At 34.9% G+C, this 15505-nt stretch overlaps 1 protein-coding gene across 9 annotated transcripts in view; it reads right to left on the bottom strand.

Moving 5' to 3' along the window:
• Positions 1 to 15505, bottom strand: part of FUBP1 (far upstream element binding protein 1) — a 36923-nt gene that overhangs the window by 9467 nt on the left and 11951 nt on the right. For 4 of the 9 annotated variants that reach the window (XM_075508519.1, XM_075508515.1, XM_075508521.1 and 1 more), the window contains 6 exons: positions 15321 to 15475; positions 15154 to 15233; positions 12125 to 12253; positions 11379 to 11453; positions 5819 to 5964; positions 3259 to 3306 (listed from right to left, as the gene is read on the bottom strand). In XM_075508519.1, coding sequence (XP_075364634.1) covers positions 3259 to 3306; positions 5819 to 5964; positions 11379 to 11453; positions 12125 to 12253; positions 15154 to 15233; positions 15321 to 15475 — 633 coding nt within the window. Of the gene's footprint in view, positions 1 to 698; positions 917 to 1678; positions 3307 to 4178; positions 5442 to 5818; positions 5965 to 11378; positions 11454 to 12124; positions 12254 to 15153; positions 15234 to 15320; positions 15476 to 15505 lie in introns of those variants that run through there. The other 5 variants (XR_012776608.1, XR_012776606.1, XR_012776607.1 and 2 more) reach the window with 5 other exon arrangements.

Here is a 15505-nt window from a genome sequence, read left to right as displayed (position 1 = left end):
ACTCCTAATTTTTTCATTGCTTAAATGATACAGGAACAGTTGGTGACAAAATATGAGCCTATCATAGCTAAGTTGATAGGAAGCACGCTTAAGAAAAATATTTTCAGCAAGTGCCTAACTTCTCAATCTTTGTTCTCTCTTAATGCAATAAATTTATTGCTGCATCTCTAAACATTGTCTTCTTAAGGCTACTATACTATTTTTCTCTAAGACCTCTTGATATCAACACTAACGGCATTATGCTAACACAGTCTGAATTGTTCAGCTTAGCTTAAGCTTCTGTAGGAGTAATTTTACAAACAATAGTCACATTTTAAATTAAAGAACATGTGTATAAGCCTTAACATAAAGATAAGGTAAGCTGCAGCAAATTAGATTTATGCAGTCATTTAAAAAAGAAATTTTCCTGTGGCTGAATCTGCTGACTGCTCTTTGTACAGTTACCTATTGGAAGTCACTCTTTTGCCTCAATAAAATAGTCACAAATTCAGAAACATCTAGAAAAAAGTGGTTATAAGCTGCATGATGTTTTGAATGTTTATCCTAATAGCCATATAAATATATTTTACTTTATTTCATGTGGGTGATGTTCATTCACAGAAGTACTAGTTGCTGCAATATCTTTCCTCTGAAGCTGTTATTTCAAACTAATGAAGGCAGGGATAGGAGCATAAAAAAAAAAAAGACAAAAACATTGCTATTATTATCCATCAGTTTACATTTATTGAGAAAAACCATACAAAAAACATTATACAGTTAACGTATACCCATATTACATACAATGTCAATGCAAGCTCAAAACCACATTTTTGTAAAGCATTCAATTTACCTCAAGTCCAAGCTGCATCTCCCTAAGACACTGTTCCCATCACAGTTGCCTTTTAAAGCCAATCTTCTTTTTACACACGGGTAGTTTCTGCAGAGAACACTTTTCTCAGGACGAAAAGGCATTTCACATGCACGCAAGAGAAATATTTGTGCATACATAAGAGCTTTATAAGCTATTACTAGGGAAGAGGGAATCCTGTCAACTGTATGCTTTCTGAAAAGCCCAGTCCTCCCTTCCTCCCCCCACTTCCAGGAAAAAAGCAAAATAAAAAGCTTTCAGCATGCAATGGAAAACTTAAAAATTACTTTGGAAGAGAATAAGGGAGAAATAGTTTCTATCATCCAATAAAATACCACTAGTAAAAAGATGAACTATTTCAAGATAGGATGTGCAAATGAATAATGATCCTGTCTGCCTGGACAACTTAAATGCAGGACTTATGATCATGCCAGACTGAAGATTATCCACCTGACATTTTATTTCACGTCCTATTGAAGTATAGGCTGCAGAAAGTGATATGAAAATGCTTTTCCTACTTTGAACATTACGCTTCCTTTTAAATTTTTCGTACTCTTCACATTCTACTTAATTTGTGGGACTCTAAGGCGGGGGGGAGCAGGAAACATTTAAAGTCACCTTTTGGACAAATTCATTACATGTCTAAGGGAGTCCAGTTATCTTTTTGGATCACGATAACTCCAATAATCTATTTTCCATTCTCCTAAGAACTATAAGTTTGGAGACAGAGTTGAAAAATAAACACTATGCTTAGCACAAAATAGGATGCCTGTAACCCCAGCAGTGAGAAAACTAGAAGTCAATACACCTCAAACGCTACACACAAGAACATCTCATCTTCCACACACCAGCAACATTCCAATAAACTGGATTTTTCTTCTCTATCTCCTCCCACTGGCTAAATTTACAACTGAAAGACTGTTAAGATATTTTAGCAACAACAGTTGAGGAAAAGAGTATCATGTAAAAGGAAGAGAACAAATGACTCACCCCAACACTAAATTCACAGTATCAAAATCCAAATGGTACACACCTAACCTTTTCTCATGTCAAAAATGAAGTTACATATTAAACTACAGATGAAATATTAAGTGGCTTGAGAAAAACTGAAGCACAACTATTAATTTAGTTCAAAAATTCAGTATATCTAAGCTTGGCTGTTTAGAAGAATATAAATTAAAGTAGATGGTTCATATTATTAAATCACAGTTTAAAAAACTTAAACAGATTATGGAACATTTATGGTCAAACAAATAATACTTTAAAGAATGAAAAGTGATCAAAACAAAAATTATACCCTACACCATTATGTATGGGATACATTTCAAATCTGTTATGTTTTTGCCAATTTTACCTTCTACATGGAGCCCTTCTATGGTCCATGCTCATCGGCTCACCAATGGCATACACTCAAAGGATTCCTCTTTACTGGTAGTAACTATCTCAGGACCTGATTCTATGAGCTATGATTTGGTGCTTGCAGCATCTTCAGCACTGTGTGTGAAAATGAAGGCAGTATTTTTGAATATTTTTCTTTGATGTACAGATAAGCAGGACTTTTGTAAGAGGAGCAGCACATTTTAGAAACAATAATCAACAAAAAACCAAATAGATGCTGCTTTACTTTAAGCTATTAAAAAAAAAAACCAACAACAAAAACCAGAAACAAAAACCTGTACCAGACCATCTAAAAGACATACAAACATTTTAACTATCAAATTATACAGCAATTCAGTTAAAGTATCAAGAAACAGGATACACTGACTGCTATATAGATAAAATATTATTTGCTGTACTGTTAACATTTAATTGGTGCACATGCTTTTTCAGTTAAAACATACTAATCTCTGAAACTCCAACATCTGTTTTCCTACCATGTCAAGTATGAATAAGCAAACTAAGTTATCTAAAAATTCCACTAACACACTATAACTGTAAGACAAGTTATCAAGTTCAGTGATAAAAGGAAGTAATATTCTTTATATTTAGGTCTTACGGGTTTGAGTGGAAATAGTGCCCTATTATAAAAAACGTTTGTGAAGGCTGTTGACGTTTCTAACCGAAGTAATTACTGCATATTTTTAAAGGTTTTGATTCTTTAATTGCAACAATTAGCTATTTGAGGAAAAATAACAAAAATTACTTATTCTGATCAAGTTTAATTACTGCAATCTACTCATCTTTTCTAAAAAATAAAAATAAAAATAATTAAAAAAAAAAACATATTTACCTAGAAATATAAACAGTTGTTTAAAAACTTAAAAGACTTTCCACTGAAATGGAACCGTGAGTAACAATGCATTTGGGGAAGCAGCAGATTGCTTTTCAATACACAACCACAAAGATCTCACAGGGACAACATTAATGTACTGAAATATATTAATTTATATACTTCCTTAGGTTGTGCTTACCTGTTGCTTTTTTGCAGCAGAACCTAAGGTGGAAGGTCTGGGAAGGCACTGTGAAGTATAAATAATTGCACTGTTTGCAATTAATAAAGATTTTATACCTTAAATGAATCAAAATCAACAGCCTCCATTTTGTGAATGATAAAGAATCCAGTGAATTTAATTTTGCTCAGTTTAGTACATAATAAATGCACCATTCTATAAGGTTATCTACAAAATACCATGCAAAATATCTGAACTATTAAACTTCATACCCTACACTAAAGATAACAAATACTGTCCTAGCCTTTTTTAAGCTACCAGAATAATTCCTAATTTTAAAAGGGATAAAAATAATTCCTTCTATTTCTACAGCACAATACATACATTGCGAATTACCTGAATAAACTACTTCAATTTTCAAGCCTTAACTTTTACCTCTCTGTGCAGCCACCCTAAAAAAATTTATTCTCAAAGCAACAATATGGTGTTCCAAAAGATAAAGCAAGTAACAGTTATAGAATTATTTAAAACATACCTACATCACTACATATCTGCAAACTGTCTTAAGACAAAGACAACTTCTGTCTAACAAGTGGTTCCAAAGTCTTCAATGTTACGATAGGCATACCTTAAAACACTGAATCATACAGCTGTCTCAGGAGTACTAATAAAAAAAACTATTACTCAGATAAACAGAAACATGATTTTCTTTAGCTATTGCTAAACGTTTCAGGAATACTTACCCACAAAGCTCATATTATGTGTATGTATATATATACACACAAACCTATGTTTATGAATTAAGAAGCAATTATGATTTCCTAAGATATCAGCACTGTATTCCAACATAATAGTCACACAAGTATGGCATTTTCATTATGTGGAACATTGACAAAAAGATACTGTTGCAGTTCATCAATTTGTCATTCTGATGTACTTACAGTGCAATGCTCCTTGAAGGAACAATCAAGGATGATACACAGCACAGTCCTCCTCACCCCTATAGAGCTAGTTCTATACTGGCTGGATCAAACCTGCACTTCAACAGACAATGGCAAGACAGACTGTATTGCATGTAGTCTAATATATGCAAAGAGCCAATAAATATGCAAAGAGCAAACATAGGATTTCAAGAGAATCAGATTTTTAGTATGAGCATTAGAGCAATAAGAAGTTTCAAGTATATATAAAAAAAATAATCAATTGATTCAAATACTTGAGTATTTACAAAAACAGAAGTTATCTGCTCTGCAGGAAGTTCTCAACCACTCCCCACCACTCAAACAAAACAGCGTTTTAAGGACAGATGCAATTTTTGTAACTACTATGCATACCACATTGACTTTTCTACACTGAATTTTTAAGTGGACTGCTTTAAACTGAAGGCTTAAGCACATACACTTAAAATAAATTTTATAGCTAGTCTGAAAAATCCATAAAATCATTATGCAGGAACAGTTTTGAAGTATTCAATTAAGAACAAAAGTTATCTGTTATAGCAGCTGCACAGGTCTGAAACAGTGGTCATGTATAAAAGGAAATTTCACTGTTAATGCAATGGAAGTATGCCAAGAGATCACCTTCTTAGACACATGCAGTTTTAATCAAATAGAAAGAAAATTAAAGTATCAAGATCACTGGTGCTAGGCAGCAAAATACAATGAATGAAAGAGATCCTCCATCTACAACTATTCTGCAAGAGGGGAAAAACATGCTAACGACAAGTTTTTAAACTCAATAAGGTTTCATGGGGGGAAAAAATCTCCTTTGTGTACAGGTACCTTGATTCAGCGTTGCAAATCAATCCTATAATTCGTTCTTTATATACCCACATATCCAACTTACCGACACAGGAGGTTTCATATTATTTATTGTAAAGCACAAAACAGGCATTTTAAAAGTGATAAAGTATACATTGAAAAAGTACATTTATATCACAAAGCATTGACCACATAATTGCAAATACATTTGCTGGAATGTGTACATCTACACTAATACTAAAAACAAACCATTTTTCATTTCTACACAGAAATATTACCTCCTATCAGTAGTGATAGATATTTTGTACATTTTCAAAAACACTATTTTTTTAACCAAACAAAATTAAGATCTTCATCAAGACGTCTGCATCCATACATTTAACAAAGGTTTTTTCCCCCACACAATGAAGCAAATACTGTATTGTCCACTTCTTATTATTGGCCCTGTGCAGAAGAGATACATAAGAGATACACAAAAAGTTAAAGAAAATCCTTTAAATCGAGCTAACTCAGGAGTGAAGCCTTTAAGAAAGAAAAATTGGTTAATGTAAATGGTGGTGGCTTCTTGCATGGTTTTCTAAACCCTGGGAGGAGAAAGTTTTTCTTTAAAAAAAAAAAAAAAAGAAACCATAATCACCAAACATATGGATAGATACAGAACTCAAGTTACCAGGTAAACAAAGTCATCTCTTAATTATTCTGATAGTTATTTTGCTAGAAAAAAAGATGCATACTCCAAAGGTAACAAAGCAGGAGACATGCAAAAAAATATCTATAACCACTGAAACGGAAGCCAGCCAAAAAACACTTAAACTTTATACCTGTGGTGCTGGAGGATGTTGTGGCATTCCCTGTGGACTTGTCTGGGCGTAATATGCTGCCTGTTGCCTGTAGTACTCAGCCCATGCCGCACTGTAATCTGGCTGACCACCTGGCGGAGCCCCAGCAGGGGCAGGAACTGCTTGACCTACAAGTAATTAAAATTACATAGCTTTGTTACTGCAACAGAAATGAGAAGATTTCAAAATCTCACTGCCTAACAAACATCACCTAGCTTCCTGCAATATTCCTCCAAGGCTTTTGAACAATCTTGTGGTTGCTTTTTTTTTTACCTAACCACTCATCCTATTGTTTTAATGTAATGATTCCCATGTAAAGCAAAATTGAAAAACCATAAGGACAGTTTTTTCCATCTCTTGAATCATGCTCCAGAGCAAAAGTCTTTAAAGCCTGCTGACCTAAACTGACCTGAACAACCAGTAGCATTTAAATCAAAATACAGGTCAAGAGGCGAGATTACTTTTTGTAATGCACCTAGACTGACTTTATCTTATTGTACAGACTGCATTAATTAATTCACCAAACACAAATTCATGCACTCCCCCTATTCTGGCTTCCTAATGCAATTGCTAGGTTATTGCAGATTACGTTTTTCAAAAAGAGCATTGATTTTTGTAAATGTTTACTCCACCACAGAATATAGTACTGAATCTTCTCCTTCCAACCTTTGCTTAAGTTTTGATCCTCTAGAAATAACAGTGTGTACACACATGCCTGTAAACACACACACACACACTCTCCCAGACTTACAGCTGAGAATTACCGGTCCTTCCAACAAAATCAACTTGCAGCTTAAAAACTCTATAAAGGCAATAGGCTAATACACAAGGACTCTTCAGTGTATCCAAAAATAAATTACAGCCAACTTTTTAGGACCTCAGTCATGCTGTTCTTCCAAGGAAGGTTTGTCACAGACATCTTTACTTCCTTTTTACCTTCTATTATTTCAGAAACAAACACACTCCACTTATTACCACTACCTTCTTCACAACTGTTTATCTGGAAGGTGCTTTTGCAGCTACCACAGCAGAATGTGCCTTACTGTAAGCAGAACACTACTCTCTATCTAATCATCTGTCCTCACACTTGCATGCATCCAGACAGAAGGGTTTTATATGCAGTGCTTCATTTTAAGTTTCTTGAACTTCCAAAACAGAAAAACTATTACTACGGTGATATGAACATCTTTGTGATTTACATTCTTAAAGGGTTATTTTTTCAAATCAGAGTTTTAGAGTCAGAATTAGGGTACTACTGAAAAACCACCACCTCCAAGTTTTTTCTAGGATACTAGAAAAACAACCCAAACACCACATCCAATCATACTACATCAAATAAATCCAAGCAAAATGCAAGCCTGCACCCTGTGCAATTCCATGTGCACCTAATCTTCTGTACTGCTATCAAGAAAAAGGGGCAGCTTCCATGCAACAAGGGCTGAAAGTTCTCAGTTCTACCTGAAACCACCTCACCTTTTGTTCGGATACAAGACTACTGAGCAACCTTTGGTGGAACGTGAGTATCAAGGATTCTAATGAACTGTTTTCTAGGGTATCAGATAGAAGGTTGGTTTTGTTTGTTTGTTTTTTAAATATTTTACACAGAAAATTCACATGAATACTAGCTATCCACACTCTCTTCTTACATATATGTATATTCTCCCAACCCTCTCAAAAACATTAAGTGTTAGCAGAGAATCTGAACACTTGGCAAAGTGCTACCCTGAACGTCTTCAAAATACAATCTTCCATTTTCCAACCCTCTACACAACTTACAGTTTTTCCACTTACACTGTAGATATATTAAAAAACCCTCTCCATCACTTTTTGGGTTATACAGTAAAGCAATTGTTTTCCTAAAAAACCTTACTTAAATTTCAAATCTTAAGAGCTGAAATCACATTTTACAATTTATACTTATAATTTACCACAACTTACAATTTACACTTCTGATCAATTCTTTTAATCAAAATTATCTTTAATATGGTTACAAATTATCCCAGGATATACTTTTTGCAAGTTCACTATTAATTTATGAGATAATAATTCTACTTACAAATTATTTAGCTATGTCATAGCTGTCAGCACAGCTGAATGTCAAAGCTAAGGCTTTTTTTGTGCATTATGACCCAAGAATCTTCTGACATTCAGCCAGCTATCCCAAGGCAGTGTTGAAATTCAAATAATAAATCAAATATAGGAAGTTTAATATCTACTCAAAGATGTCAAATTGGACTTCTGTCCTGAAATGGGTTAGTAAAAATTCAATGTATTTTAGCTGCATCATTCCCCTGCTAAGTACCGCAAGTAATTCTGAACCTACACATGGAATTCAGCAGTTTAGTAAAAACTTCCTTTCAGTGTACAGAACTGCACTGAAACAGTACATGCTCATTAATATCCAGATTCAAGTGGAACACTAACAAACAAGACTGATAAACTACATACAAAGGAAATACAAGAAACACAGAATATCTCCCCATTAAGAAAGGCTAATAAAGAAAATGCCAGATGATTCTAGAGTTCTTCTACTATTCAAATCATCAAGGGTGATTCTAATAAAATAAAACTGTTCTTTGAACTCTTTCCCACTACAATGCTGAGGAATCATTAAAGAACACTTCCACTATGTTATTATGGAATCCTTTAACTATAAATCAAGCCCACAATATACTAGAATAACTTTAAATGATAAATTTACAAACTCTTATGGTGACATAGAGATCATTTACCAAAATATAACTTCATGTTTAGAGGGAACTGTTATCCTTGGGAGATTTTTAGGGCCCAGTTACGCAAATCTTTATTTCAGCTCTCGTAGGGAAAAACAAAAATACTATTGTCTCCAATTCAAGATAACAGCATCTGGATCCCTTCAAAATCTAAACTACTGTCTTCTTACCTGGTGATTACTCAATGGAAATTTAAAACAAAATTTTCTGAATTTATGAAGTAGGGTAGCAAGCAAATAGATGGTCTGGGTCACCTGCAAGATCCATGTACAGTAACATACCAGAGTGCATGAGTAATTTTACTAGCTTTTCAGTCTTATTATTAATTGTATTTGCTACTCAAAGCAATAGACCCTAACCAAAACAAGAGTCTGAAAAAGGAGATGGACTTTGCCACTATATTTGTGAGTTGAAAAACAGGTTATTCTCAAGTCACTGTTCTATATACTGAAAAAAATAGGAAAATGTTCTGTGATTAGCAGTTATACTATACTGCACCAGTAGGAAGCCACTTTGGAAAACAGTATTACGGTTTTGATGGGAATATTCAGGAGTGCTTTAGAGTTTTCAGATCACTCATACTTAAGTACGAGAAAATCCAGACCACCAGTTGCAGTATCACATCCAACTAGTTCAGCTCAGTACTGTCACCCTCATAAGCTTGCCACATGGATTATCAAAGTAGTTTTTCTTCAGCAGCAAAAATAAAACTGCTTGGGCTCAGCAAGTCCCAAGTTTCAGTGCAGTTCTCCAGAACAGCTGTTTGTGTAATTATCTGCGCTGTGAAAAATCTGAAAGAGTTGAAGAGTGAGTGACTTTTAATTCCTACCTTCCCCTTTTTGCACAAGTTAACAGGGACAGAACCATTACAGTACTGTAGGAAGCACAAACAGTAGCAGCTGTATTTGAGAGCCTGGAGACCACACAAACCTGCTCATAGACAGCACTCCTGTTTGTCAGATCTTCTACTACTTCTTAACATTGTTAAGCAAGTGGGGAAAAACACCTCAATTTAGCACTAAATCAACTCTAGGTGAATTCTCTGCTCTTCAACCTCACTTGGTCAGTTCTTCCTCTTTTCTAAGTGGACTTTAAGAGAAATGATATCTTCCATATCAAGATTTTCTACATGCTGAAGAAGCAAAAAGTTCTCATGATTTACACAGTCAAGTTATACAGGTCCAGACATCAAGAGCTCTCCCTCAGGCAAAGAACTAATCTAAAATAGAAAAAGAAATGAAGATATAACTGCCCTTCTGTTTTTCCTTTTATTTGATTGTTGTCTTGGGATTTTTTAATTTTGCATTTTAAGAGCAATTCTTTACATTTCCCAATGTCTATCTTTTTTGGGTTCACACTCCTCTTTGGACTTGCTCCTAGAAACTCTGTCCCAGCACCTTATAAGTAACTCTTCCTTAATTAGAGCAAACGCAAGACTAGCGCAACCCAGACTTTGCTTTCCAGAGATAGCACATTATAAAGATGGCAGAGCCCCCGCCAACAAACTACATTATTCTTAAAAAGGCAGTGGGGAAAAAACCCCACAACTTTGCATTGAAGAATGTGAGCTGAACTAACAGAGACAGCAAATTGAGAAAAAGTAGTTAAATGAAACAGGAAGAGGAAAAATGGAAAGGCCCATCACATCTTAAAAATCACACGTTTGGGAGTTCTGTTGCAATTTTCTTAGTCTGATACACAATTCTTGAAGTAATATGAATTTATTTTCTGTTTCATTACTTATGCTGTGCCAAAATAAAGAATAAAGATAGTTATGACTTGGCAAGTAATTTGAGATCAACCTGGTATAAGGCTGGGAAGAGGAATTAAACATGCTGTTAAGATTAACTCCAAATGCTTTTTAATATTTCATGAGAAAATGGGGTGCATTTGGAAGAGGGCAAAACACTCGCCAAACCCTCCCACCCAAACAAACAAAAAATCCAAACTAGATGCTGCTATAATGTCTGGTCAAACAGAGATACCAGGGAAAGCACCGGCATTCATATTCATAAGCCCACTAGTCCTTAATATACAAATCTACATCAACTATAATATCCATGGGAGGACACTGTGGAGAAAACACTGACCTGCAAGACATTCCCATAGTTTAAAAGATAACAGCACCTTCTGCCAATGCATCAAGACCACATATTCTTTCCTTATTCAGTAAATGATGAAATCATCAACTTAAGCAAATACATTTCAGTTTTGTAAGTCAGCTCAAGCAAAATATTTTGAAAAAGCTAGCAACAACATATAACGTGCAGTTTAAACACAGATCTTAAGTGCTGCAAAGCAAATCCTATTTTAAAAAGGGCATGATATAAATGAAAGCTAGTTATGCTTTAATAACCTGGAACACAGAAAACAAGTTACAAGAAAAAAAAATCTGTTATCTTAAAGAGCATTAGGAAACAACTACTGAACAAGACAAACAACAGCTTCATAAAGTAGATCAAAGTTGAAATCCAAAACTTATACTTGAAAAATACACTTAAAAATACTCAGATTGAAGTAGTTAAAATATGTTGTTTCCCAATGATCAAATATAGACATCTCATTAGGTGTGAAGTATTTTTGCAAAGCTAATTACTAGCATGAGTACAAGTAAATGCCTTAAACATGAGACAAATTTTTAAGTCTGTTTTTCTGCAGGGTTCAGGGCCTCTAGCAGTATATGGTTCAGAAGACACATGGATTCTGCATTTTTATTTTTTGGGGGGTAAAAAAACCCCATCTCAAACGAGATATGCAAGAGCCCTAAAACATTCTAATATGCAACAACAGAAAAACATATGCACACATACCCATTTTTTTGTAGTACTCCTCCCAGGCCTTGGTATAGTCAACCTGCCCTGCTGGTGCTGGATTTGGCTGATCTCCTGAATCACATTAAAAATATTCAAAATTAAACTACTGGATTTTGTTTCATACATAGAACAATTTACAAATAATCAGCTGAATTTTTCAGTAACAATCCCAAATAACATCACTCAAATCTGACACTATAAAACCTATGTGGTACAAGCTACTACAAATATAAACACTTAGTAAAAGACACCACAAAGAAACAGAGAACTGTTTAAAGTGTTCAGCATGTTTTCAAGATTCAGGAAATGCACAGCACTCAGTACAAAATACTACCTACAATTTAAGTGGTAAGCCTCATCCAGGCACAACAATTATACTAATACAACTAAATACTACAATTGTAATTGTCCTAAAACCACTGGAAGTGATGCAACCGTAAGCAAATGACAATCAACAGTTTGGCTCATTCCATTTTATTTAAGACTGACTGTATTATGTAGATGTAATTAAGACAGCCCAAGTTGCCGCAAAATTCTCTTTGGAGTATACTACAAGATAAATACATTACCTTTATTACTGCTGAAATTAAGAAAAGCAATGTTGAAAGCTGTAAGCAAGAGTTTTGCAAGAAAACCAGCTACCTTACAATAAATTTACCCAATATATGAAGACAACAATAAAAAATAATGGGCCATCTACACCCCCAGCAATGAGAAATTTATCCATTTTACTGAACAGCTACCTTGTCCATTAGTTTGGGTTGTAGCCGGTCCACCAGGAGGGGCTGCAGGTGGTGGCTGTGCTTGCTGCTGATAGTAGTGAGCATAATAAGCTGCCCACGCTGCTGAATTGGGATCTGTTCCTGGCTTACCTATGAAAACAAAATGTAAGCAAAAGTAGTATGAACAGAATGCTATCCTCAATTAACCCTGTCCTAAGCACTCATATTTTCCTCCAAGAAAAAGTTCATCTAAACCAAATAATCACGTACATACTGTTAAGTATCTTTTCTTTCTAGCACAAACTTTTGATCAGGTTTCAGACAAGTGTACCGTACAAAGTATACTTTCATAGGACTGATGAGATTAAAAAAAAAAATCTAGAACCCTTACTACTACAGTGTCATTTATTAATTTTTAAATGTGATAAACAGATTTTCAAGTTTATTTAAACAGTCATGTTACTAAGTGGTAGCAACAATTAATCATTCTAGCACCAAACAACTTCAGTGGTTTTACTTTTGTAAACCTCACACTAAATGACACTGGCAGAGGCGGCATGCCAAATACGTATTTCTGAAACAGAAAAATACAAATCTTACTAGTTATTTGCAATGCTTGTTAGTTAAACTTTAAGGTAACAGTAAAATACAGAAACACATAGTATTTTAAGAACCTGAATCCCCATACATGGCTATAAAGCATCACTTTTTACTTACAGATTTTTAGTGTAACAAATAATAGCAACACTTCCATCTTCTGCAGCTATCTCCATGCTTCCCTTATTTTTAACTATATCTAGGTAGGCCAACGATGCTGCTTCCTAGGGCCTTATTTCTCTGTTTTTCACATACAGCCTTTAGGAATGGCTTATTCTTGCTGAATCACAGAGATTGATTACATTACCAGATTGGCAATCCACAAAAACTACAAATCTACTATTAGAGAACATAATGTTCTATAATACAACCAGCATCCTTTAACATTATTTGCGTCCTTAAAGAATAAAAATATCTGCAAATAAACACGGCCAACTGAGGAAAGAACTTCACATAAAGACATTGATACAACTGATACTTTAGAATAACGATACATGGGAATGGAAGTATATTTCCCCCCAAACACAGAATAGGTAAGGCAGTGACTAATGGAAGAGAAAGAAGAAATCCCCTGAAAAAGGCATTCAAGGAGAAGAAATCCACAAGACAACAAATTTCTTGCAGTATTTCATTTAGCGTTGAAGTCAGATGTAACCACTTAAAATGCACACAGTAGTATCAGCATACAGAAAACAATGTTAACACGCTGTTTCCTTTTTAAGTTACACTGCTTCCATCAACAATAGTGGATTTAAACTAATATGTATTACATTCTAAGGTTACCTGAAAATATCAAATAAGCCATTGCTCAGTTCCCCCCCTCCTTCCCCTTAGTAGCTACTTCTCTAGAATAGAAGAACACAGAGTGGGATTCATTAAATTTCCAAAGAAATCTGACTGTAGTAACTAGCTCCACTTTCACATGACAACAGGCAAGCATGGCTCTGGAGAAAGCACCTCTGAAAAAAATACTAAAATAACCCATTTGTTACACTGAAATGAGCAACTAAATGGACGACTGTACAAAACTCATCCAAATAAATGCTAGTCAAAAAGAAACAACAACTTCAACTGCACATAGGAAAATGTCATTATATTTTTAATAGGAATATTTATCAAAAAAAATGGCTATAAAATCATCACCAAGATGACATCAAGGCCTTTGCCATTTTTCTTACAGATTTTTATGTAGATAAATTACTTTATAAAAAATGGAAAGGTGGTATGAAAAAGGCTGTAACATTTTGGCAGTGGTTCTGAATTAAATGACACTTTCAGTATGCTGAGACTTCAAGTCAAGTCCCTGTGAATCACTCTACTTTTAAATAATGACAATAGGCATTTTAAAACACTAAACTGAATGCATGCAGTGCTACCTTTCATAAGGGTTAGGAAAATGAAATCAGAGATGGTTCTTTGCCAAAAAAGTATATATAAAAGATCTGAATGTGAATAGAACTCTCTGTAGATTGTAACATCCTCCAAAGCCCTTCCCTTTTTCACTAATGGAACTTGTGTCAGGACCAGTGGCTATCAGAAAATACTTATTCCATTTATAACAAAAATAAAATTGAGATCTTTTGGCTGAAGTTCTGAAGAAGCTCTACCTCAAAAAAATGAGGTGCAAGTGCCTCAAGCAACTAGCCGTACCATGCTTTCTGTGACTGCAGTTCTGTTTCCCCATATGCTCTAGTCCAACCAAAGGATGTAACTTAAAGAAAAGCAGGATACTAAAACTTCAGGAAGTTGTAACTAAGTAAAAACTCACGGTCTTACAAAAATAAACAGAAATAGAAGAAACAGATTCTACAAAAATGGGTTTCAGAAGAAAATACAAAACTATTATAAGCAAAAGCTCAAAATACACAATCCTAACTAGTTTTACTGTATTAACAGCAGTTCAACAGGAGTTTTATCCCTCAAAAAAGACTGAACAAAATACCTTTGTATCAGACCGAGAAGCAATCCTCATATAGGTCAACAAAAGCTAGAAATATGTAATATAGCATAAACTGTGCAAAGTCAGGATCAGTGAGATTGTAAGGGGCACTGTTTAAAATAAAATACAAAGTCATTGACTATTAGGGAAAGAAAACACATCCTCATTGAAAGAACTTTATGTAAAAACATTCATTGTAAGAAAAATGAACTGATTTGCACAAAATCAGTTAACCAAAAGTCTTGCAAAAAGCATCATAAATTAGGATGCAGTATCAATAATGTTTAGTAAAGAAGCATATTCCAACTTTAACAACTGAATTTCAACATCTCACAAGCAACGTGGGAAGAGTAAAACATATATAAACTGACAATCAGTAAAGAAAAGCCTGAAGAATAGGAGCTTTTTCAGATTTACCAGTATAACACAAATGAATTGTGAAACGTATATACTCATACAAAATGGATGTACTCAAAATATATCCACACTACAGTACAACTGTGACATTTCTTACCTGGATCTGGTGGATTTGGTGGCTGCCAGTGCGGATAAGCATTTCCCCATCCTTGTGGAGCATACGGAGCTGGAGGACCACTATAAGAGATCAAGTCATACATATACAGTGAAAGCCAGTCCCAGGGTCACCCTACAAATATGCAACCTAGCTGAAGCAGTACTTACTGAGGTGCAGGGCCAGGAGGCCCTGGATTATAAGGAGCTGGGTTATATGGTCCCATGGGAGCACCAGGACCTGGCGGCCCAGGAGGTCCGTGTGGGCCAGGAACAACACCATGGGGTCCATGGGGAACAGGTGGACCCAATGGATTTACTGGACCCTGTAACAAGAGTTGTACACAGATGAAAAT

This window comes from Mycteria americana, chromosome 7 (assembly GCF_035582795.1).
Source record: "Mycteria americana isolate JAX WOST 10 ecotype Jacksonville Zoo and Gardens chromosome 7, USCA_MyAme_1.0, whole genome shotgun sequence".
Taxonomy (NCBI): domain Eukaryota; kingdom Metazoa; phylum Chordata; class Aves; order Ciconiiformes; family Ciconiidae; genus Mycteria; species Mycteria americana.
The sequence above is the reverse complement of the archived record's forward strand: the minus strand, read 5'-3'. Positions and strand labels throughout refer to the sequence as shown.